General features: G+C 36.5%; 3 protein-coding genes and 1 long non-coding RNA gene across 5 annotated transcripts; 2 read left to right on the forward strand and 2 right to left on the reverse strand.

The window, feature by feature from the left end:
* Positions 1-1,744: 1,744 nt before the first annotated feature.
* Positions 1,745-5,983, reverse strand: LOC143366897 (uncharacterized). Of its 2 annotated transcripts, none has more exons than XR_013084848.1 (3): positions 5,719-5,983; positions 2,062-2,235; positions 1,745-1,935 (listed from the first exon to the last, which is right to left on the reverse strand). It is a non-coding gene; the product is annotated as an uncharacterized LOC143366897 (long non-coding RNA). The 2 variants fall into 2 exon arrangements; XR_013084847.1 differs by lacking the exon at positions 5,719-5,983 and adding an exon at positions 2,909-3,603.
* LOC143367294 (odorant receptor Or2-like) lies at positions 3,035-5,451 on the forward strand. The gene is made up of 6 exons (XM_076808932.1): positions 3,035-3,134; positions 3,565-3,853; positions 4,068-4,167; positions 4,380-4,487; positions 4,810-4,965; positions 5,221-5,451. Exons 1-6 carry the CDS (start codon positions 3,035-3,037, stop codon positions 5,269-5,271), a joined length of 804 nt encoding a protein of 267 aa, XP_076665047.1. The 3' UTR covers positions 5,272-5,451.
* Positions 5,984-6,767: 784 nt separating the features above from the next.
* Positions 6,768-16,095, forward strand: Tango1 (transport and golgi organization 1). Its single transcript, XM_076809492.1, is given in 19 exon segments — positions 6,768-6,794; positions 6,797-6,932; positions 7,026-7,159; positions 7,369-9,655; positions 10,337-10,495; positions 10,570-10,652; positions 10,729-10,866; positions 10,996-11,112; positions 11,198-11,275; positions 11,347-11,571; positions 11,668-11,688; positions 11,809-11,976; positions 12,047-12,269; positions 12,348-12,486; positions 12,564-12,653; positions 13,482-13,578; positions 13,657-13,780; positions 14,406-14,915; positions 15,533-16,095. Coding segments are annotated over 19 exon segments (4,800 nt in total). The 5' UTR covers positions 6,768-6,782; the 3' UTR covers positions 15,592-16,095.
* A 77-nt stretch (positions 16,096-16,172) lies between these two features.
* Syx5 (syntaxin 5) lies at positions 16,173-20,061 on the reverse strand. The gene is made up of 5 exons (XM_076809493.1): positions 19,510-20,061; positions 18,934-19,190; positions 18,651-18,842; positions 18,447-18,568; positions 16,173-16,627 (listed from the first exon to the last, which is right to left on the reverse strand). The coding sequence occupies exons 1-5, from the start codon at positions 19,877-19,879 to the stop codon at positions 16,468-16,470; spliced, it is 1,101 nt and encodes a 366-aa protein (XP_076665608.1). The 5' UTR covers positions 19,880-20,061; the 3' UTR covers positions 16,173-16,467.
* Between the last annotated feature and the right edge of the window lie 5,643 nt (positions 20,062-25,704).

Below are 25,704 nucleotides of genomic sequence, written 5' to 3' on the forward strand. Positions count from 1 at the left end.
ATCGTAATACCCGGCAGCGCCCGCGCTGCCGAACAGAGTCGGGGTGTTGACGGGCATCCGCAAGTTTCTGGTTCAAATTTCCAAACTCTACCCGGTGTAAGTTGGAAAGTGAAATGCGTTGGGTCGGAATAAATCAACAGAAGTTTTTCGCAAATATCTCGAGAACTAAGACCGAGCAGCGGTAACATGTAGGTACATATAGGAAAAAGTTGTTCAGAACGATGACCTTGACAACATATTTCAAGGTCATCAAAATCGATGAGGAATCCCTGAAGTAACTAATTACCCAAATAATTACCCGACTAATACAATCACAATGTGTTTGTCAATTATTCTTCGTACACAGTAAATTACGTATTAGTAGTATAGGTAAGTACGTACATATATACCAGTAAGCACCATACTTTCTTTGTATAATTGAATATGCAGCAAAGTTTGTGGCTCACTTTCGAATAATAAAATACAAGTCAGAGATATAAAAAGAGTTCATTTAAAAATTGTATACCTTTAGTGTTACTAAAGTTGAATTATTATCAAGATGATTCGTTGTTCCCGTAAATGCAATAAAAATAGGGAACATTCATTTTAGGGTTGGGGCGAAGGGATTCGTTAAACTAAACAGGGCCCATTACGAGGAAACTCCCTTTTTTGTGCTCTCTCCTTCTTTGCAAGGTGCTTATAACGAAATAAATATTACACATGTTAAATTACTATCTTTTTCATTTCTCCTCCGTTTCAATGAATTTAAAATTAAATACCTGATCCTATTTTCACTGATGTATACTACTTAGGGTGGTCCATTTTTTCAGGTATAAAATGTAGGTTTTTCACAAGGTTGATTTTGTTCCAAATATGCTAACTAAAATCTGTACAAAATTTGAGCCTAGTCGGATAATATTTGGAGGTCGCTAGTGTTAATCGTTTTTCGAATCCAGCTTAAGATAAAACCGTACGCCCATACCGTTTTGCGACCGATCTGCGCAGGCGATTGCTTGTAGCGCTTTACCTGCCGGTTTCCCTGCCCGTCCAAGGGCGGGACATGAGCGATGTCAATGTAAACACTGCAGGAGTGCAGTGCATCTACCCGGTAATTCTTTGGTTCCGAACAGATATAACATCAGTTAAGGAGGTGTTCTGAATAGTCTATAATAAATATATAATAGTCCATTTATTACGTCTTTTTTAGGATTTATATTCAAAGAAATGATAAGATTTTTTGCTCAAGTTTTTTCCATACACATTTATTGATATTTGAAGTATGTAAATTATATTTTCAAGTAAAAATAATCAAAATTACATGAGTTGTATTTGGTTTTATGGAATAAAAGCAACCGTGTGGAAAACCTACATTATACTTGGAAAAAATGAACCACCCTAAAGTACACACTGCGAAAAATTGATGCGTCAATGTCGGGGAAACTGTTAATCGCATTACGACTGTACGCAGCACGCCGAATGGTATGAAAGTGATAACTGAAGATATTGCAAAAGTATTGGGGGAAGGAAGTGGGGAACGATACACCTGTGTGTAAAAAGGGAGAAGAATCTTGGGGGTATAATTCTCAAGAATAAAAAAGTTACAAAGAAGCATAATTCTCGACTTACCTCGGTGAACCACCATTAGTTTGCATTTTGCAAAGGACCGCGTAGTATTCTTACGAACGGTACCACGTAATTTAGCAATTTTCGTCGTCGAAATAAACACAGAAACACAGTGGTTGGATTATTGAATAAAAATTACGCATTCGATTTTTTTTTCATTTCTCTGTTATCCATACACGCAAGACGAGACGCAACAATTGAGCGCAATCAGATACATTGGGGAAAAATTGAAACTTGGAGTGCAGCATAGCATTAGGACAAATGATGGATAAACGTTACGGTTGTCTGCATGTAGAAAAGATAAAGTGGCACCGTAATATTGACAATTTCGTGCTGAAACATGAAAAATACAAAATTACTTCGAAAAAAACTTCACAAACGTGTTTGTTACGTTTGCTTCGAGAAGGCAATAGTCGAGCTTCATTTATGTAGCAATTTTCATATCAAATGACTGCATACTTAATGCGCTTAGGGGGTCGCGTTCGAACCCAAGCCGCCGTCACTCGATCAAACTTCATTCTCGACTTTCTTCTTACTCCAAAGATAGAGCACGATGAAGGTAACACGAGTAATTCTTTATATGCGGTTGTAGCGTACGAAACGTCCGTTTTTTCGTTGTTGTCGAAATTGTACCTGCGAAAGTTCATTTTAACACATTTCCAACTTCATTTATATAGAATTTTATGAATGACTAATTGTAAGAGAATTTCAGAAAAAAATCGCTTTATTCCTGGGACGACGATACCTTTTTGTTTATTACACAACAGTGAGCAGACGTTTTATATGTTACAACCATATACACGGTGTTGGCAACAGATAGTAGATAATAAATTGGGTAATTTGGCTACGTGGCACAATAAGTCGAAGAAAATGACCTACGTAACGCGAATTGCCGTGCTTCAGGAATTCCTGTACCGAATTGTTAAGCATTAATAATGAAGAAATGAAGGTTCCCACCGCAATTTCCGTACCCTGGATTATCGTCTTATTTTGCCACGTAGAAACAGCCATTTCATTTTCTAGTATTTATTGCTGAACACCCTGTATTATCTTGCCTTCTCGATGGAAGTTGTTGGTCGTGTTGTAGGGTGATGTCGAGATAAAAGATCCACTCGTATTGTACGAACGGATTTTTACATTATGTGGTTCGTGGCCAGGGCACCATATGCGCGCAAGATTTGCGATAACGATGATGTACTTGGGCCTGCACACGGTCATGCAATATTGGGATTTGTATGATTGCATGAATGACTTCGATATGATGGTGTTCAATGTGTTGGAGACTACGTTAACGACGGGAAGTTACCTCGCCATGATTATCTTGCAATGCAACAAACAGTTGGAGGGTGTGGTCCTCGGGATGAAAGGATACATCGCGGATGTTTCGTCGCTCGAGGACGAGGAGAAAGTCTTGTATCATGGCCACAGCAACATGGTCTATCTTTTGAGCAAATACACGATCATTGCCGCAGCCACTACTGCTTATCTGATGTACGTGCGTCCTTTGATAAAAGTGCTCCGTGGCCATCAAGGTATTCGTCGATCGTTTGGTATTTCCCTTGGCTTTGTCTAACTTCATCGCTTGAACGACGAGAAAATTCATGGACGATCGTAGATCACTAGGGCCAAGATAAATGAATCGTGCCCTGCGGAAAGCCGTATGGGCGATAGTCGACCTTGAGATTCCATGGAAATAGATTGACGCGATTCTCGAATTTATCCAGGATAATACGATGATTAGTACCGAAAATCTTAGAATCCCTCAGTTTCAATTATCTGACATTTTACGAGCTCAGAGTTGCCTCCTTTCGATTCTACGAATTCTAGTCCCTCCTCCATTCTCCTGGACCATTCTACTTGGTTTTCTTGAATCTTTCTATTTAGCACCACGGTATCAAAATTGAAATTATTACCTATTCTTCTTATTCTCATTTATCTTATCTTTCCCGTATGTTGACGCAGGTTACGATAATAGTACGTTGTCTTATGACCTGCCATTTCGGGCGCACATTATTTTCGACTACACCACGGATGCTCGAATTTACAGTCTACTGTATTTGTACCAATTTCCTGTTACGTGCGTGGCCGTGTACCATGCAACATTAGCTAGCTTCATAGTTAGTCTAGTCCTGCATTTTTGCGGAAGATTATCGGTGCTGTCCTATCGTATTCGAAATATCTCAACGGAATCACATCGAGCTTTCACCGACGGCATCCAAAAGGCAGTGGCCACGCATTTGGAGCTGATAGAGTATGTATCAGTTTTCCATTAACATTTTATATTTCTATGTAAAATTGATGCAGGCACTATGCCAACATGCATAATATAATCAGACGTTTCAAGTTCCTTTGCGTAGAAGAGGGCTTTCACATCACACATGACAATTTATAATCAGAAATACTGTGGGAAGCTTTACACTATTTGTATTGTTTAACGGTCATATTAAGAAATGTACGTTTCACAGGTCGGTACAAGTTTTGAACGACATCCTTTCTGTGGTCCTCCTTCTAGAACTTCTGAGCTGCTGTAGCAGACTGGGTCTTGCTATGTTCGTTGTGCTCGTCGTAAGTACCCACACAGCACACTCTCGTTGCAGCAACGTTGCGGTGCAAGGTGTGCTATGTCCGCCTCCTGCAATGTTGCCATAACGAAGTGTGCTGTATGGGTAGATACCTACTTACGTCTAGGTACAGACTAATTAATACGAAAGAAGGGAATACATGACAGTGATAACATTGCTCCATTACTTATTTCAATGTCTCTTCACACTTTTCAGAAACTTGGCACAGATTTTGGAGCTGTAATTAATTTCTCGCTGTACAGTATTGTTCAAGTTGGCTGGTTGTTCTTGTACTGCTATATTGGCGAACAAGCGATTTTTCAGGTATGTCATTTATATAATGTCTTTCGTTAGAGTGGGTTAGAGCAACGATTTCCATCCGCAAGTATTTATATATAGCTACATAAAGGAGCTTTTTATAATTTGGTTTATCAACTTGACACTGGATAGGTATAATTAGACCAGGCCTGTCCAGGCTTAGGTCTGGCAAATGTTCGCACGAGCAACCGCGAGTTGCTCTTCGCTCTTGAAGGTACCGAGCCAGGTCCTTTGCGCATTCAAAATATATTCTCCCGTTGCTTCATTCCTTATTTTACACGTTTTTGATCGTGATATGCACAGTATTAACGGAACGATTAATATCTAGTCCCAGAAAGTGGGTGATGCGTTCTACGCAATCGACTGGCCAGCCGTGGAAAACAATGACAGAAAGTCATTATTAATATGCATTTTAAACGGGTACAAAACACTGTATGTCACAGCTGGGAAAGTCTACACTTTCTCGCTATCCGGTTTCACCAGTGTGAGTATAACGATTTTCTATAGCTTTTCCAAGTACCTATAGTGGCTCACAAATTTGTTATAATATGAAAAGTAAAACCACAAGCAAACATTTGATTGAACGAGTTGGTGCTTCGTGATGAAATCTGTGAGGCACTTGCATTAATTGCTTCACATAACAAAACGGGACATTATAAAAATTACACGAATACCTACCTAATTAGGAATTACTTTATAACATATGTAAGTTTTAATAACGATCCTTTTCCCTACATAGATCATAAAAACTTCAATGGGGTGTCTCTCTATGTTACAAGCCAGCATGTAAAGATGCGAGTACAAAATGTACCAAAAATTCCCGTTACAGATTGTTGTTTATATAAACTTGTTATATATGATGTACTAAGTAGGTGATACAAAGTGATAGTGCGCTACAACATACATGTTTCGGCGTCGACACAGAACAAACATATTATATTGAATAAATGAGAATCTGTTATAATCACAATGTGATTGGCAATTATTCTTCGTACACAGTAAATTACGTATTAGTAAAATACAAATGACAAATACGTGGCACGCATTGTTATTTCTTAAAGGCTTTTACTGCTAAGTTTTTTGAACGTGTTCTTATAATGCTAACTATACAGCTATACTCTAATTCAGAAGATGTACGTACGAGAGCCTGCGATTGTATTCAATAGCCTTCAAAACCTTCAACTTCACCGGGCATGGATAATAAATAACTTCATTTTTCTTTTACACATCTACTTACCAAATTTCGCTGGGTAAGCAGCAGTTCGTCTTGTAAAACTCATGAAATATGGTCTTCGCTTTCAATAATTACCGCTGTTCAAGAAGAATAGAAAAACTCGGGTTGAGAAAATCCAGGAACCAATAAAGCCATCAAATTTCGTTAGGGGTCGGTCCCCGATCCTTAGGACGAAGTAACCGATGTAGTTAGGAAGCGTGCTTCGACCACCGTCCAAAAGTCTCGAATTAAATTTAACGTAATCCATCCAACTACACAGATAATTGTAAGTTTGAACATTCCCGCGCAACCTCACGAGCATCAAACGCATCGAAAACCGTTCCGTTTCGTTACTGCCGTTCATGTAAAGCACTAAAGAGGTCTAATGTTCTAGTTCATGCGCTGTTGGAAACGGAACGCTATGAATGCGCGCGGCGACTACGCTGCGATCTATGCACATAATGCGTGAATTGGAACAGACCCTATAACGGAACGGTTGCCGGTTGTCGCACTTCATGCGCAGTATGCGTAAATCGGAACGCAGCCGAAATGTATTGTCATAGAAAATAAATAAGAAATTATGTTTGATTTGAAGGAATTCTGATACAGCATGAAAATACAATGTACTCACTACTGACGACTAAAAGTTATGGCAATTAATTTTCCATAGACAGATCTTCAAGATATCTTCATTATTCGAAATAAAATTTGCCCGACTGTGGCACATGCGCAATGGATCTTCGTGAGCGAAGCGTGGACAATCTCTACGATTCTTCTTCGATGGACATGGGTATATACTCAATTAATACGCGATTTCTCGTAATTTCGGCGCACGTTTTAAACAATATTATTTACGATGTAAATAGAGTATATGTAAATCCTAAATATACTTATTCAGGTCAAGGTTTCTTTTGGATACATGGATTTTCGTAAACTACATTGCATTTGAATTACCAATCAAATGGTGACATATGTTGAGCACTTGCTTCGTGGAGAGATTGAACGCTACTTCCGGCGAACCATCTTATTATAAACTATTTCTGGTTCAAAATGTGCGTCCAAGGCTGTGTCATTGTATCTTAGTAGTGATGTGGAACTTCGGAATAGTGGAAATATGATGAAAAGAAATTTGTTTATTTATGTAGCATTTCTACTTATTGCAATATTATTTAGTGCAATATCACAATGCTCCTCAGCACTATCGAACAAACGATTATGTTATGATCATGATTGCTCGGGTAATTGAAGCCATACTTTCAATATGTATCTAATTTACAAGCGCATTCCTTTCTAAAATTACCTTAAATTATTTAATCATTTCTTTCACACAGAGCCGGTTTCGTTGGCTAGAACGTCAATCAGATATAATCCAAATGAGCCAGGAATATTGCCCTTTGACGTTAATGTAAAAGTCAAAGTTTACAGTAAAGAAGCAGGCAATAGAACTGACTTATGGGGTGTAGAGGTATATGTCACTGTTAAGATTTACCCCCTATGCTATGATTAATACCACTCTTCTATACTATCTTCATATAAACAAATTTAGCAAGAATAAAAATTAATTTCTTATTTGGATACAGCATTCTTCCCGATTCAATGATATTGAACAGTGGTATATTTTCTAATCAAAAGTTACACGTACGAAAATAACTTGACGAGTTTTATTAATTTTAGATAAATGGTAAACGCGGATATGCACCAAAAAAGTTTTTGAAGGAGTATAGGATTTTACATAAGAATTTAACTTACGAAGTGCCTACTAATCGATTACCACATAATAATAATGTATCCGATACAGAACTTCAGCCTAAGAAGGATAATGACAAAGCAGAGTTTGTTGCTAAAGATACTAAGGCTTCCAATGCTCAGACTAATAATTTCAATCTAGAATCCACAGAAGAACTGCCAGTTGTAAGCGATGTAACTCCGCCGTACGAAATTATAGATGGAACTACCTTCCACTTAGGTCATAACGAACCTACTGTACAGCCAGCTTCTGTGACCGAAGTTGTACAAACGACAGCAGTGCCAAATAAACAAGATGCGGTTCATAATGCAGGACCGAGTTCCAGTAGCGCGAAAGTTAAATCGAATATTTTTACAGCAGGGAATAAGTTACAGAAAGAAATTTTCAGCGATAAAGTAGAAAGTAACGAGCAACAATTTCCCGAGACGGTTGACATCAAAGATTTTGTGACAAGCTCGGAGGATATGTTACATGTACCAGAAATAGCAGGGATACAGGTTCCAGCGTTGGATGTAAATGAGAGCCTAAAAACTAATGATCTCAGTAAAGTTGAACGTGTAACACAAAACGTAAAGAACGATACAACTATTGAAACGAAGGAGGCACAGAGTTCGGAAGAATCTAGTAATATCACTGTCTCGGAAACATCTACACCACATGACGCCGAAGAAGCAGTAAATAAAAATGTATCGCATAGTAATGTCAATGATACATCAGCCCTTGAATTGGAGGAGAATCGTAATACTGATACAATTATAGCAGTTGCAGCTCACGATGCTAAAACAGATACAAAGCCAGTGCAGAATATGACTAAATCTGAGATAAACGAAGCTGAAACCTTGAACAATGTGACTCAGGTAAAAACAGAAGAAATGTCTACATTCCATGATACTGAAGAAGCTCCGAATAAAAATGTAACACATAGTAATGTCAATGAAAAATCAGCCATTGAATTAGAGAAGAAACGTAATACTGATACAATTAAAGCAGTTGCTGCTGACGATGCTAAAACAGATACAAGGGCAGTGCAGAGTACCACTAAATCTGAAACAAAAGATGCTGAAACCTTGAACAATGTGACTCAGTTAAAAACAGAAGAAATATCTACACCAATAAATAAAAATGTATCGCATAGTAATGTTAATGATAAATTAGCCATTGAATTAGAGAAGTCACATAATACTGATACAATTAAAGCAGTTGCAGCTGACGATGTTGAAACAGATACAAAGGCAGTACAGAGTATCGCTAAATCTCAGGTGAAAGATACCGGAACCTTGCAAAATGTGACTAAGTTAAAAACAGAAGAAATACCTACATCCCATGTTACCGAAGAAGCTTCGAATAAAAATGTAACACATAGTAATGTCAGTGATACATCAGCCATTGAATTAGAGAAGAAACATAATACTGATACAATTAAAGCAGTTGCAGCTGATGATGCTAAAACAGATAAAGAGGCAGTGCAGAATATGACTAAATCTGAGATAAACGAAGCTGAAACCTTGAACAATGTGACTCAGTTAGGAACGGAAGAAGGTGAATCGAAACAGGATAGTAAAGCTTCTGGAAACAAGTTAATTATAAGTGATAACACTGATACGCATGTTTCACCCTTATCGATAAAATCGTATGTACTCGATGCAGCGAAATTAACATTATCCTCTAATAGTGATGAAAAGATTACAGGTGAACAAGTACATAATTCTAGTTTGGAGATTTCATCTCGTGAGCAAAACGTACCTATTCCATCTAAAAGCGCTGAAGTTAAAGTAACTCCTAGTACAACAACAGTTTCGCCTGTTCCTCAAAATGTGAATCAGAATCTAAAGGAGAATAATAATGCTATTCTTGTCGGTGAGGTGGACAGTAATGGAGAATTGCAAAAAGACACAGTGCAGGACAAGCGGTATCAAAGCGAACATCATACTGAGAAAGAGATAAGTGAAATTGTAAATAAGACAACAATAGCAGATAATATTTTGGAAAATGAGACGAATGTACATATAAATGTGAGCGATGATTCACATTCCATTGAAGTACCTCTTGTAGTAAACGAGATCGATGCACCTACAATCGAAGAATCTAATTTAAGCACACCAGAATTGCTATATTCTGATGAAACTAGTATGATCTCAGAAAATATCGAGAGTATTAATGAATTTCATAATAGAAATTTGTTAAATGCTGATATAGGTGAACAACTTGAGATTGGTATGTACCTAATATTTCATAGTTGCAAACTTTAAAGAAATTCTGTTTATAGGGAAGTTTAAACAGAAAGGTGCAATTTCATGCTGACGCTCAACGCGCGTTTTGAGCGTCAAAGCCAGTCACATGATCGGTCTACGGGGCTTTCAACATTGACGCCCGTTTTGAGCGTCAAAGCCAATCACGTGACTGACGCTTAACCAACGAACGAGCGAGTCAGAGCAAGTCAGAGTAGAGCTGTTCGAGTACTCGGAAAAACCGAGCCGGGATATACTCGGTTCGAATAACCGATCCGAGCGACTCTAAACAATCTAGTGGCTTGAACGACCCGAGCAGCTCGGCCGAGCAGAAAGACCTTGCTCGGGTCGTTCAAGCCACTAGATTGTTTCAAGCCGTTCGATTTTTTCGAGCTGCTCGCTTTATTCGAATTGCTGGCTTCATTCGAGCCGTTCGGTTCGGATCGGAAACCGAGTATCGGCTCGGATTGAATTTCGAGCTGCTCGAATATTCGAGTACTCGATCAACTCTAAGTCAGAGTGAACTCGGTTTAGCTTTTCCGCTTGCTGCTAAAAGTCACGTGGACCGATCACGTGACTGATTTTGACGCTCAAAATGAGCGTCGAGCGTCAGCATGAAATTGCACCCGAATGTCTTGTAATCTTATTTTGTGTTTATATCAAATAGAGAATCTAGTAAACCATGAAACTGATCCTCTTAAGAATGAAGCCTTAACTGAACACGAAGGTGATATAAGTGTTCAGGATAAGGTTTTGCATGAAGATTCGAATATCGAAGATATTGTGTTTGAAACAACATCAGAAGACCTTTTACACCAAGTGCAAGGTGTGGTATTGAAAACGTTTTCATTGAATGTTGCATTCATTATTATTATATTTAATCCATTTTATTAATGTTAGTAGTCCCATCTCCTCACGTTTGTGTGGCTGATAATGATGAATGTTCCTTTGAAGATAACACTCAAAGCTATTTTAGTGATAACGTAAGGATTAATCTGTTTTTAGAAGTTACACATATTACAAATAAATTACAATCATTTATTTAGCTAATTATTGCAGGAAGGAACCTCTCAAAATAGTGAAAATGCTTTAATGGAGGGAATAAAAATAGAAAGCAATTATTGGTTGACACTAATATATGTAAGCATTACTGCTACTACAACGCTTATATTTTCTTTAGGATACTACTATATTGAGGTAATTAATATATTTTCTTTTACCCCGTTTCTAGTATCAAGTACCAATAAAGAATCACTTCTGTTAATAGTAATCCGGAAATACTTGGAATTAAATCTCTATCATTCTTTTAATTCTGTATTTTTACAGAATATGAGGAGAGATGGAAAATTAATAGCTAGAATCAACAAACTTGAAAAAGATTTACTGATTTCCACAAAGGAATGTACGATGTTGAACGACAATTTAAAATTAACAAAGGATAAGGTAGTGAAATTAATATATTATCTGTTTTTATTTTATAGTATTTTTATATTATTGATTTTTTTTGTTATTATGATGGACAATTTAGTTAACAAGTATTGAGGACGAATCATTCGGTTCCAATGAAATGGTACTTTCTTTAAAGGCTGACTTAGAAGCTTCACAGGTAAAGCATAGAAATTTATATAATTTTAATTTTAGTATAACAACATTCAATGGTGAAATAATTTCTTACAGAATGCCAAAGCAGAATTGGAGAAGCAGGTCGATTTGTGGGAAAAGGATTTAGAAAGTGCTACTGAAGCAGGCTTAGAATTAGAACGAATGTTGCGGGAAGTTCTATCATCGAACAATGATGTTAATCCATTAGCTCAATCCGTGGAAGATTTACAAAGAAGGTTAAATGCTCAACAAGCTGCAAATGAATCATTAACGAATGTCCTCAATCTCAAAACTCAAGAAGTACGCGTACAAGTACATTTATATTACCTACAATAACATTTTTCCTTTCATAGATAGATTCTTAATTTTATTTTATCATTTATTCATTTACCGCAGCTTGAGTTCGATAAATTTGAGGTTCGTAATCATAGATATTTTATAAGAGTAACGACATTGTTGTACTTTATCAGAGCATATGTCTCATGCGACATATTCTATTGTACATATATAAACGTTATATACTGTTGATTTTTGTAGAACGAGTCTTTATCAGCCGAGCTCGTATCTCTTAAAAAGAAGTATGAAGATCTGGAAGTGGAACTCACACGAGTAGCAGAAAATTTGAAAGTCGAAGAGAACAGTAAGAATAGTATCGAGAAAACATTGACTGATAAGGTACAGCAATTAGAAATGCAAATCAAGGAAGTAAGTATACAATGCATGTATATTTAATCGTATTAGGGAAGAACGTTGTTTCACAGATGTTTGTTTATAGATTTCTACCGAAAAAACAGCCTTACTGAAAGAGATAAAGGGTAAAGAAGTAGAAATAAAAGATCTCGCAGACGTTATTAACCGACTGAATTGCAATAACTTGGATTTGGATAAGTTGTACGAGGTATCTCGCATTAAGGCAGAAGCAACAGCTTTGCTTGAAGAAGGAAACGAACTAAAAATACGACTAACTGATGTTGAAGGGGCCCACAACTTATTAGAGGGTACTTTTAATAACGTTAATTACATTAGAAATTGTAGAATAAAGAAAGTATTAAATACAAATTCTTTTTTAATGGTAGAGCACATGAAGCTTGTCAAAGAAGAGGTAGTTACTCTGAGCAAACAATGCAAGATTGCTGAGAAAGAGAAGAAAGATGCAGAAACTCGGCTTGAAGTACTATCAAGCTTTTTCCAAGAAAAGGAGGCCCAACGGCAAAAGTACGATAGACTTATTTTACTTCTTATAAATTAGTTCAATCATTATTCTTTTTATTTAATGCGATATACTCTTCCAGGGAAGAAGCTGTTTGGCTGCAACAGCAGGGTGAAGTTCTGTCGACCGTAGAAAGAATACAAACGATGCAAAATGAAATACAAAACTATAAGTAAGTACTTAGTGCGTTAATCGCGCTATGAAAATTTGAAAGACGTATAATCATTAGCTGGCTTTACGCGGCCGCTCCAAACCTTCGGGCTTGGCGCGTTGCTCCATCGTGCCGCGTTGGAACGCACTCCTGCGTGATGTTCAAAGCGCAACACTCCAAATGCGCGCGCCAGATCCGCAGGTTTAGAGCGTCCGCTCCAAATTTGCAAGATTTCGCGTGGAGCGCGGCATGTCAAGAGATGAAGTGACGACAGAGATCGCCACGGTTTTAGTTTCCGCAGGCAGAGGAAGCGTCTGTAAATTGCGATAAATTGTTCCAAACCGGCTGTGGATCACATTTTCACTGCTATACCTATAAAGCACGATCTGGCGCGTAGCGCGTGGCACATCAATCACATCTGAACGTGTAAAGCATGATGTAAGGACATTAAGTGTGCTCTTACGCAGCCTTCCAGATTAGCCAATAACGTGCTTTTCCCAAGATCCTACATATTGGATTGTCAACCGATAGTGTAGATTTAATTTATCTTCATTTTGATAACGCGTCCGCACACTTTCATATGCATTCATATACATACATACATACATACATACATATTTTAATATGGCGGAAAGTGGGAATGCGCAGTAAAAGACGAAAATGAACCGCTGATTGAGCACACCTAATGTCCTCGCATCATGGTGTAAAGGACAAGGTCAGACCTGCACTCCGCCGGGAATGCGTGATCGTCCTTTATCGCGTTGGAGACTTTACACGTACAGTTTTGGAAAACTGTCCGTCTAAAGCCGGCTATTGTGTAGTTATTACAACATCTGCTCATAATTTCAGACAGCAAATAGAAATGTTGAAACGCGAAATATTGGACCAAGAGAGAGAATACAAAAACCAAATGTCTGTTCTTGAAACGAAAGCGCATGAACAATGGGTATGATTTTTTTTTATTACACTATCTTTAATCTTGATTTGATATTTTTCTAATTGTTCGATTGAATTTCAACATTAGGTGATAGCACGTCAAGTCGAGCGTCGTTTAGAGGAATCCAAAGTTGAAGCAGGCCAATTACGTAACCGGCTCACACTTATAGAGAAGAATATTAATGATGCAGATTCTGAAGCAAAATTGCACCGTAAGTGTTTCACTGTAAAGAACATATTTTACTTGTATTAAGTTTCATTTGAATATTGCAGTTTCTGTAAGTAGCAGCTACAATTTTATTCTCTGACATTTAAATACGAAGATATTTAGCTATGCAGTTTCCTTAGTGGTTCCATTAACCCCTCAGTGTACGAATTTATTTTTTTAATATGGAAATGACCCAGTAGTTACGAGCAGAATTCTTAAAAGAAACTATTTTCTGCTTTCGTTCAAATTTCCGTTTAACAGTTAGGAAATTTTAAAAAATTTGCTTAAATAACAGTATATGTTACAGTTATTCATGTGTATGACAGATATATTCATACACGTGCAAAATTTTCCTTCAATAGTGAAGGTTAAAAAGTAAAATGAAGGAAGTGGCAATGAAGGGTTAATCTTAAAAGCTGTTATAATGTTATTATATTTCGTAGATCGCTACTGTAAAGTTAGTACTGGTAGAACTTGTAGGAACTTGATTATTGAATTTAAGTCATGTTAAGGATTATCAAAGATCTTCAGGCTCGTCTACCAGTGGTGCACTTTCTTTAAAATCACTGCGGTATTACAAGAGACACTTAAGTGGAAAAATGTATTTTCTTCACCTGATTTTCAAACAGGCCTGGAAGCAAATGGGGAGACGGCAACGTCGCCTCCATTATTCATAGGACCAGAGTCATCCAACTCTCCCGTAATGTTTTCTGGTTCTACAAACGTTCCTCCCCCGCCACCGCCATCTTATCTGCATTCACTCTTTCCTCCTTACTTGCCACCTCCATTGCCCAATGCTCCTGGTGTACCGTCATACGAAGTCAGTCAACGACCACCACCGTTGGGTGGCCGTTTATCCTCGCCTCCACCTATGCCCCTACACCCTCCTGCTTCCAGCAGGTATGATAATGCTGGTTCCCCGCCGCCACCAATGTCGCCACACTTACTTCCTCACTTCGATCATAGATCACCACCGCATCTATTTGCTAGCGATCATATTCACCCACCTCCTCCTCCTCCTGGCTCGATTTTGCCACCACCCCTTGGAGCGACGCATTCATGGGGGGAAGAATCACTGCCGCCTCCACGCAATTCTGGTTTCCATCCACCGCGGCGAGAACGAGTACGAAATCACAAAGGTTTGTGCAACACATCTCCAACAAGCGACAACGACAAATTGGCGCACGGCCATTTATTAACGGAACTCAATTTCATTGCGACCAAATGACCCAATTTACTCTCCTTTGTTTATTATTATTTATTTCCCCCCGTTTTTTCTTTTTGTTGTGCATGCAAGGACGCAAGCGATTCTCTAAAGTGAGACAGTTTTGGAGTACTATGGAAGGGAATAATTGCAAATAGATGCAACAGATCAGGTTCAGCAACTCGAGATTTTGATTTAGTTTCGCTAGTTATGCTACACAAGATGCGTGTGAAATGCCGAAATCGGATCACGAACGAGAAAATGTTATAATCAGCTCCGTGGGAATTAAATCCTGTTATTGTTTTAGCTGAAACAAAACATACAGCACAACTTCGTGATTCGATTCCGATATTCTCAGAACAATGTGTATTTAAAATTCGTATTTGTAATTTTTCAATCCTATTTTATATTCATCATTATCGTTATTTTTGTGAAGAATTCGAAATTTCCATTCTTCATTTTCTTTTCTTTTCTTTTCCATACCAGCAATTATAATTAATTTGAAAAGAAAAAAGATTTCACAGATTACTGATAGTTCATTCTTGTTCCCAGGTTCCTTGCATTCTTCAGGAGAGTCATTGGACAAGACGCATCATAACAGCAAAGTTTAACTGTTTATTTTGTTATAAAACATCTTCATACGTACGCCAAAATTGTCACTGTAGTAATGGGATATACTCGATTATATGAAACTTCAATAAATAATTAACAGTGATGGAAGATATATTAATGCTAGTAGAAAGACCAGCATTTATTATATAATTTATTGGAATAGAGAATCGTGCATTTGATAAGGATTTGTGAAATGTGATAAACGCATACTTAGTTCACTGAAAGGAATGCAACTGTCAAATGTCATTGCTGTTAAAGAAAAACAAGAAAAAAAAAACAATTGTACATATACACTTGATTAGAAATGTGTTGAAGTATATAGAGCAGATTGTGAAAATGTTTCTTTATACATACAGTTATATATAATTCTTTGTTCCAGTCCGAAACTTACGTGTCTTCATAAAACATGCAGTCAAGAAATAAATTGTAATACGAATTTAGACTAAACGCAATTGTTATATAAGGTTTTAAAAAAAATTGAAATAAACCGTAATTTATTATTACTTCACGTTTCATAGCTGACTACACCAAACTCCATTTCTGCGTGTACAGACGTGCATTCGCCAGAAATTGCCAAACATTGAAAATTATACATTTATTACCCACAGTTTCCTTTTTTTTACATTTTACAGACAACAATGTAGCTGGTGCTCTACATTGATATACCTTTTAATAATTAATACTTACAGTATTCACAATTCAACAAAGAGGTCGAGGAATGCAATTGAATATATTATTAATACTCTATAGCTAATGAGTCATAATTTTATAAAAATTTGTCTTGCTCATTGATCATCTTATATCACAAGTAATCGATATGGATGGTCAACTACAAAGTTGCGCAAAGAAATATGCATAATTTTATAATAATTAGTTTATGCCAGAAACACTACAAAAAATATGAAGAAAAATATAAGGACAGCAAATATTTTTATCATTAACCACCTGTTGTTTGTTACTGACTGGAAATATTTTAAAATTTCTGTGTGTGCTGCCTCCACGTTCAATTCAGTGTCTTCTATATTGCTATCTATCCTGAAATTTCATTAAATCCACAAATAGTATACTTCATGAACCTTCGTATAGGTTGGGTGCTTTTTGACTTGTAGTTTTAATACTTTATCAAATGTAATTGTAAAATTCGGCTGTAGTTCCGAATGGCCCCAGTGGCAGGTCGACACGAGCTTTGAAGGGAGGGTGTGTGGATCTTAAATCTAGAATTGAGGGGCCCAGTGGGAAACAAGCACATACCACCGTTTTATTATTTTGTGAGGAAATCAACTTGAAGGAAAAATTATTTTCAAAGGAACCAAATTGTAATTATTTTAAACGGTACTTGAATTACACGATAACTGACTACTATCAAAATTTAGCTGAAAAAATTTTTTTTCTTATTTTTTTTATTTCGCTGTTTATATTATTTACCGGTATTTCTTAATAATTTTCTTCCGTTATCTTTCCATTTATTCCCATTACGAGAATTCTTTTACCACTTATTTCTATGTATTCTGGAGTTCTGGACATGTGCCTATTTTCCACTGAGTCCCTCAATTGTAGCTTCGGGCATTTATTAAGCTGGGAATCCACCCGGAAGCTAAGCTAAGCCACGCTATGCTATATTTAAAAAAAAAAACAGCTTCGAGACATCATTTTCCACCAAAAGCTACGTTTCTGTTCTATGGCTTGCTATGTTTCCGAAAAATCGTTCGCGGGGCAATCTCGTGCTACGTCGAGCTAACCCGAAAAGAACACAGCACAGAAACGTAGCGTTTGGTGAAAAATGATGGATTGAAGCTGTCTTTTTAAAACATATGTAGCATAGCATGGCACAGCTTAGCTTTTTTTGGTGGAAACGGTTCCATAAGAATGTATTGTAGCTAATTTTTTAAAACATAGCATAAGCATGGCTTAGCTTCCAGGTGGATTCCCAATTTTGTTTCCGAGGTATTAATTAAAAACTTTCAGTATAATACAATGAATGCCGCATATACAGATGCTGCTAGTCAACTGTTTTCGTTGTAGCAGTCGTCGTCACGTGTCGAATAGCCGATGATACAGTAGCGATATTGGCCCCAGTATCGATAAAGTGCCCCATATAAAATTTCGGCGACGCGACGATTCTTCTGGTGTTGCCAGCGGAATCTATTGCTACCCCTATAGGAGCAGGTTTGAGGACAGATTGAGGGCTCGCAGCTACGTGTATTTAGGTAAAAAAATAATTTTGTTTCTTAATATTTTGGAAACTAATAAATACCCGAAGCTACAATTTTAGATTTAGAGTCCACACCCCATCCTCACCCTTCCTCTCAAACCTCGTGTCGATCAGCCACTGGAGCCATTCGGAACAATATCCTCAAATTCTTTATTAGAATCTACAGTGGCTCACACCCAAAATCCTACACTCTTTAAAATCGCATAAGATTTTTAAAATTGGTCCAAACGACTTGAGTTTTTTTTTTGAGAAGCTAGATGGATTAGTTTGCTAAGTGAAAAAAAAAATAGTAAAGGTCATTTTTTAATTTTTTTTCCTGAGCCTGTATTGAAAATTCAAAAAACCCGTTTGTAGATTTAAGTAAGTTTGTGTACATGCTGAAAATTTCATCAAAACCGGTTGACGTTGCTCTGAGCTACAAACGTTTAAAGATCGCAGAATAAGGTCGAAAATCACGAAATTCCAGAAATCAGCGATTTTCGACCTTATTGAACGTTTGAATGTTTGTAGCATTAGTTAATCCTTACAGCTTTCCAAAAAAACTCAAGTCACTTAGACCAATTTTAAGAATGTTATTCGATTTTAAAGAGTGTACGATTTTGAGTGTGAGCCACTGTATATGATTATAAATATCACTCTTACCTCTCCACCATTTCTTCCTGTTCCTTAACCATGTGCGCTAATTGTTGAAAAATGCCACCAAGTTCGACAATAGTAGATTCTATGCTTTGCATTGTTTCTGCTCTTGACTGAACATAAGCATCCTAGTAAACAAATAATTATCTCGATATTGCGAAAACACATTTAGTATCATTAAATTATTCTTTATCAAAATTATATTCGTACAGTGTCATCAGTGATTGCTTGCTGTAGTGACAGTTGCCCCATTGCTGGCTCTAGATCTATCGTTACAGATGTCGGGGAATCTTGTTCTTGAAACAATAATGAACCTTGTTTCCCAGCAACGCTGGGGGGTAACATGGTGGACACAGAACCTTGAGTAAACTGTTGCCTCCTACTTTGTTCCTCCCTCATGTTCTATTCATAAACATTTATGTTATCATATGAATCTATATTTAACGCATAGTATTAGACCCAATATTACGCTTTCACTTTTCTTTTTACATACCTCCGAGCGAACTTCTAATACACTCTTGAAGTGATTCGACATATTTGCCAGTTTTGATTGTAAGGCCATAACAATGGAAGATGAATGCGAGGCCATATGGTGACTTTGAACTGCACCATGCCCTTCTCGCTGCTTCTTTCCAAGTTCCTGCAACTTTCCTATTTGGTGATTTAAACTTTTTAAGTCCGTTTTTATGATATTCGTTAATTCTTCAATTTCCACTTGTCTGTCATTAAATATAGACTTCCTTTTTGCCACTAAAAGAATAAATATAACCAATGTATTAAAAGTTCATTACTTGTTACTTACACACTTGTCATTCTTATAGCGTATTGAAACATGTGTACATGCCGGTTTCTCAATTGGAAACGAATGCTTCGCCACCGGGCAAAAATAAGAACACAGAAAAAGTTTATACCAAAATGATTCCAAGTACATAAGGTTATACGAACGAAATACAGTTCATATCAAGACATTTCCTCTGCGATCTTATTCCTGTTTCACCGTACGCTAGATTATTAATGTGTTGCTCTGAATATGACAAGGGGAAGACGATATTGTTTACTGCGTTCTTACGTAGAGCAAGCTTCTCTAGCTTGTTATATGTGCTTGCTATATTTTTTCCAATACTCTTAGCTATCATCATGAAATTTGAGTAACTCTGCAGCTGCCGTGCTCTCCGAGGGTTCTGCGAGACCACTGCTCGCGCCACGGTCCTGCTTTGCATCGTCCGGATGGCGTTGACGAATTCATTAGTTCTGTCGCGTGACGTCATTGTCGGTGGCACGGTGTCCAGTTGCTGTTTCTCGTTCCCCGTTAAATCGCGCCCTTCACTTTCATGGTTAGACCGCTGACTTATGGTACTGCCCCGCAAGGGACCGTTTGAGGTTGTGATCACGAAATCATGGTCAATCTCGTAGCCAACGTGTCGTCTACGCGCTGGCATCGCATTCTCAATTTCTATACGTATTCACAGTTTTATAATCTCTAAAGTACAATCCCTATTATCAGTCTACCTTATGTACTCTCCTGTAAACGTATCAACAGATTGAAAAGAGCACGTCCACATGACAGCTCGAATACCATCGAATACCTATACCTCGTATGACACATACAGTGATTTCACTCGTTCATCCTTGGCAACGTCAAGTGTTAGGCGTGCTCTTAATGAAACGAAATGTTACTAGAAATTACGTTCGCGAGCTTAGAGCATATAAACATGGAGGAAGCATGCAATGGGCGAAAATGTAGACGGCGGTAGAAAGAGAAAGATATACATTGGGGACACCCTCTCTCTTTCTAATTTCAAAAGAAAAACACTGCCGCCCCTGGAGCTAGACAGAGAGAGGCTGTCCCACAATGTATATCTTTCTCTTTCTACCGCCGTCTACATTTTCGCTTAGAGCATATAGGGCGGAATTCGCAGTCGCTACTTATTTTTAAGGGGGTAGACACGGGTAATGCAGCGCTCTGTATACCGACATAATCTGGCCTGAAACATGGGTTTGCGCGCTGACGTTGTTTGTCCATATATGAGCAAATTTTGGGCTGGGCGAGGTCTCATTCGAAAGATGAAGGTTGAATGCAGCCCGCTCTGCTCATGGTTCAAAGAGATTGTGTTGATATGTAATAATATGAGTGTCCAAAGTAGAGAAAAAGTGGGCGAAATTCACTCGCAGATTCCAAGCATTTGTACGTCACTAAAAGAGTTTTGTGACTCAAACGATGAGCAGAGCGGGTTGTACTGAACCTTCCTCTTTCGAATGAGACCTCACCCAGCTCAAAATTTGCTCATATAACGACAAACAACGTAAGCCCGTGATTGCATTCCCAAATACGAGTTCCGCCATATTGGCGATAATAAAAGAGAAGTCACGTGACAAATTTAGTTCAGATAGTGAATACGAGATGGCGCCTACTCGGGAGGACTGTGTGGGGTTTCGTGTTTGTGTTGTGGTATGCCTGTTTGCGCGCGAATTTATAATTTATCGAATGAATGAAGAATGAATGAAGTGAGTTATAAATGTTTATAATTAATTGCTCTTCTGTTTATTAGTTGCTAAGGTTTTTGTCACATTTTCTGTATAAATTCATTAAATATTCTGTTCCCTGACCAAACGGACGTTTTCCTTAATTCCTCGATTATTCACGTTGTCTATCTAATCGGATATCCCCCACAACTGCCAACGTGGAATCATAGCAAAACTGGAGCGTTAGGTGGATAAATATGCTACAGTAAAAGCGTGATGCAGTCAATGTATGCATTTTCGTACGATTAGAGGTTAGGTTATATGCATTTTAGGCATACATTGACATAGGAACTGCTGGGAATTGTATACATTTACTAAATTAACGCTTTTATCGTTACATATACATCACTTGAAATCGCTGTCGTATTTATGTATAGTAATTCAGGCAGTTAGAACAACAACGGACTAACCTTTTAATGTAGGTCATTAAAAAAAAATTTCCTATTGTACATCGATGGCTTACAATTAGTGCACACATATTGTATGTCCACTTTTAGCGTTTTTGAGAAAAACAGGTTCAAACATTCAATGGTACTTTATAATTACATAAATACTTTTTGCATTATTGTAATATAGGTATCACTGAAAGTATGTAATTAGTAGTATAAGTTAGAATCTGCAAAATTATAATAATAACTCGACAATAATGCTTGGAAGTTGGACATGCTATTGTAACCAAGTACAGAGGAGGACATACTATACTGAATGATATTATATAAATGAATGAAAGGAATAATACTGGAAATAATCTCACTTCAATATTATATTTATTTTTACAGTAACAGGAATAAAAAAGTAATTCGCAGTAGATATAGGAAGACTTTAAATTTTGTTTATTCATTGTTACATTTTTCCAAGACTATTTTCATCCAGTAACGTCTCCAGAGAGCAAATCAAAGAGCGAGAAGTGGCGCAGATGTTTCGAGACAGGGACTGTTTAACGAAGAGACGCAGAACTTTGGAGCGCCTCTTATTTGCAACTTTAAGGCGATGCCTTTGAAGCTGAAAGGGTGTAGCCAGTTAAGATGGTCAAATGTGTCCTTGAACCGAATTCGACTCACGATGAATCATTCGAAAGCTTATTAAAAAAGAAACATTTGTGGCAATTTCCAACTTCGTATCTCCACCCGGAGGGTAGTAAAAGGCAAAAATTGGAAATCAGGTTTTTGCCGAATTTCTCCTATATTAGGGGATGAAAAATTTTGAAAAAAATCAGAGAATTGTTATTAGAGAATTGTTGTTGTTTCAGATTTTTAAATTGAAAAACCAAGCTGTGAAAAATAAAAAACGCCAAAAAATGCTGAAAAATGCCGATTGTGTATCGAAGCAGGCTTGGTACTATAATTATATTTTTACTGTACGTATCACTGTTACTATTGTTCTGAATTTTTTTCAAATTTTTCAATTTGGTGCGCCGCAGTTAAAAAAATTAAAAACTGATTTTTTCGTCTTTTTTACCGTGTCAGAGTAACTTATACGCCGAATTGCTTCATGAAATAAGTGTTTTAAAAAAAATTAAAAAAAAAGTTAATAAAAATTTATAAAAAATTAAAAATAAAATTAAAATAAAAAAAAATAAAAAGCAAAAAATAAGTAAAAAAAATTTTTAAAAATGATTAAAAAAAATTTTAAACTTAAAATTTTTTTTTTTTAAATTTTAAAAATTTAAAAGAATTAAAAATGAAAGAGAAAAAATTATAAAAAAAGTCGGTACACATTTTAATAATTTCTACATTTACAGCAGTCGCGATTCGTTTATAATCTCTACAAATTCAGTAATTGGTACACATTTTAAAAATTTCTACAATTTCAGCAGTCGCTATTCGTATACAATCTCTACAATTTCAGCAGACGGCACACAATTAAAAATTTCTACAAATTCAGCAGAAGGTACACATTTAAAAACTTTCTACAAATTCAGCAGTCGCTATTCGTTTACAATCTCTACAAATTCAGCAGACGGTACACATTTTAAAAGTTTCTACAATTTCAGCAGTCGCTATTCGTTTACAATCTCTACAATTACAGCAGACGGCACACAATTAAAAATTTCTACAAAATCAGCAGAAGGTACACATTTAAATACTTTCTACAATTTCAGCAGTCGTACACATTTTTAAAATTTCTACAAATACAGCAGTCGCGATTCGTTTAAAATCTCTACAATTTCAGTAGTCGGTACACATTTAAAAACTTTCTACAATTTAAGCAGTCGCTATTCGTTTACAATCTCTACAATTTCAGCAGACGGCACACGATTAAAAATTTCTACAAATTCAGCAGAAGGTACACATTTAAAAACTTTCTACAATTTCAGCAGTCGCTATTCGTTTACAATCTCTACAATTTCAGCAGACGGTACACATTTAAAAAATTTCTACATTTTCAGCAGTCGCTATTCGTTTACAATCTCTACAATTTCAGCAGACGGCACACAATTAAAAATTTCTACAAATTCAGCAGAAGGTACACATTTAAATACTTTCTACAATTTCAGCAGTCGTACACATTTTTAAAATTTCTACAAATACAGCAGTCGCGATTCGTTTAAAATCTCTACAATTTCAGTAGTCGGTACACATTTTAAAAGTTTCTACAAATTCAGCAGAAGGTACACATTTAAAAACTTTCTACAATTTCAGCAGTCGCTATTCGTTTACAATCTCTACAATTTCAGCAGACGGTACACATTTAATAACTTTCTACAATTTCAGCAGTCGCTATTCGTTTACAATCTCTACAAATGCAGCAGACGGTACACATTTAAAAATTTCTACATTTTAAGCAGTCGCTATTCGTTTACAATCTCTACAAATTCAGCAGACGGCACACAATTAAAAATTTCTACATTTTCAGCAGTCGCTATTCGTTTACAATCTCTACAATTTCAGCAGACGGCACACAATTAAAAATTTCTGCAAATTCAGCAGAAGGTACACATTTAAAAACTTTCTACAAATTCAGCAGTCGCTATTCGTTTACAATCTCTACAATTTCAGCAGACGGTACACATTTAAAAAATTTCTACATTATCAGCAGTCGCTATTCGTTTACAATCTCTACAATTTCAGCAGACGGCACACAATTAAAAATTTCTACAAATTCAGCAGAAGGTACACATTTAAATACTTTCTACAATTTCACCAGTCGTACATATTTAAAAAATTTCTACAATTACAGCAGTCGCGATTCGTTTAAAATCTCTACAATTTCAGTAGTCGGTACACATTTTAAAAGTTTCTACAAATTCAGCAGAAGGTACACATTTAAAAACTTTCTACAATTTCAGCAGTCGCTATTCGTTTACAATCTCTACAATTTCAGCAGACGGTACACATTTAAAAACTTTCTACAATTTCAGCAGTCGCTATTCGTTTACAATCTCTACAATTTCAGCAGACGGTACACATTTAAAAACTTCTACATTTTCAGCAGTCGCTATTCGTTTACAATCTCTACAATTTCAGCAGACGGCACACAATTAAAAATTTCTACAAATTCAGCAGAAGGTACACATTTAAAAACTTTCTACAAATTCAGCAGTCGCTATTCGTTTACAATCTCTACAATTTCAGCAGACGGTACACATTTAAAAATTTCTACATTTCAGCAGTCGCTATTCGTTTACAATCTCTACAATTTCAGCAGACGGTACACAATTAAAAATTTCTACAAATTCAGCAGAAGGTACACATTTAATAACTTTCTGCAATTTCAGCAGTCGCTATTCGTTTACAATCTCTACAATTTCAGCAGACGGCACACAATTAAAAATTTCTACAAAAACAGCAGAAGGTACACATTTAATAACTTTCTACAATTTCAGCAGTCGCTATTCGTTTACAATCTCTACAAATTCAGCAGACGGTACACATTTAAAAATTTCTACATTTCAGCAGTCGCTATTCGTTTACAATCTCTACAAATGCAGCAGACGGTACACATTTAAAAATTTCTACATTTTCAGCAGTCGCTATTCGTTTACAATCTCTACAATTTCAGTAGTCGGTACACATTTTAAAAGTTTCTACAAATTCAGCAGAAGGTACACATTTAAATACTTTCTACAATTTCAGCAGTCGTACACATTTTTAAAATTTCTACAATTACAGCAGTCGCGATTCGTTTAAAATCTCTACAAATTCAGCAGAAGGTACACATTTAATAACTTTTTACAATTTCAGCAGTCGCTATTCGTTTACAATCTCACAAATTCAGCAGACGGTATACATTTAAAAAATTTCTACATTATCAGCAGTCGCGATTCGTTTAAAATCTCTACAAATTCAGTAGTCGGTACACAATTTAAAAGTTTCTACAAATTCAGCAGAAGGCACACATTTAAAAACTTTCTACAATTTCAGCAGTCGCTATTCGTTTACAATCTCTATAACTTCAGCAGACGGCACACAATTAAAAATTTCTACAAATTCAGCAGAAGGTTCACATTTAAAAACTTTCTACAATTACAGCAGTCGCGTTTCGTTTAAAATCTCTACAATATCAGCAGACGATACACATTTATAAAATTTCTACAATTTCAGCAGTCGCTAATCGTTTACAATCTCTACAATTTCAGCAGACGTTACACATTTAAAAAATTTCTACATTTACAGCAGTCGCTATTCGTTTAAAATCTCTGCAATTACAGAAGTCGCTATTCGTTTACAATCATGTTTTTTTTTATACTTTTTTTATACTTTTCTTATGTTTTTTTTATTAATCTTTTATACTTTTCTTG

This window comes from Andrena cerasifolii, chromosome 3 (genome assembly GCF_050908995.1).
Source record: "Andrena cerasifolii isolate SP2316 chromosome 3, iyAndCera1_principal, whole genome shotgun sequence".
Classification (NCBI taxonomy): Eukaryota; Metazoa; Arthropoda; class Insecta; order Hymenoptera; family Andrenidae; genus Andrena; species Andrena cerasifolii.

Bases quoted from the DNA above. Each gene is read 5' to 3' on its own strand.
- LOC143367294 (XM_076808932.1), top strand. From the start codon at position 3,035: ATGGTCTATCTTTTGAGCAAATACACGATCATTGCCGCAGCCACTACT. The intron at 3,135-3,564 runs GTATTCGTCGAT...ATGTTGACGCAG, and splicing joins AGTGCTCCGTGGCCATCAAG to GTTACGATAATAGTACGTTG. The intron at 4,488-4,809 runs GTATGTCATTTA...ATTAATATCTAG, and splicing joins GCGAACAAGCGATTTTTCAG to TCCCAGAAAGTGGGTGATGC.
- Syx5 (XM_076809493.1), bottom strand. From the start codon at position 19,879: ATGCCAGCGCGTAGACGACACGTTGGCTACGAGATTGACCATGATTTC. The intron at 18,569-18,650 runs GTACGAATATAA...TTTGTTTACTAG, and splicing joins AAGCAATCACTGATGACACT to GATGCTTATGTTCAGTCAAG. The intron at 16,628-18,446 runs GTAAGAGTGATA...ATGAAATTTCAG, and splicing joins CAGGAAGAAATGGTGGAGAG to GATAGATAGCAATATAGAAG.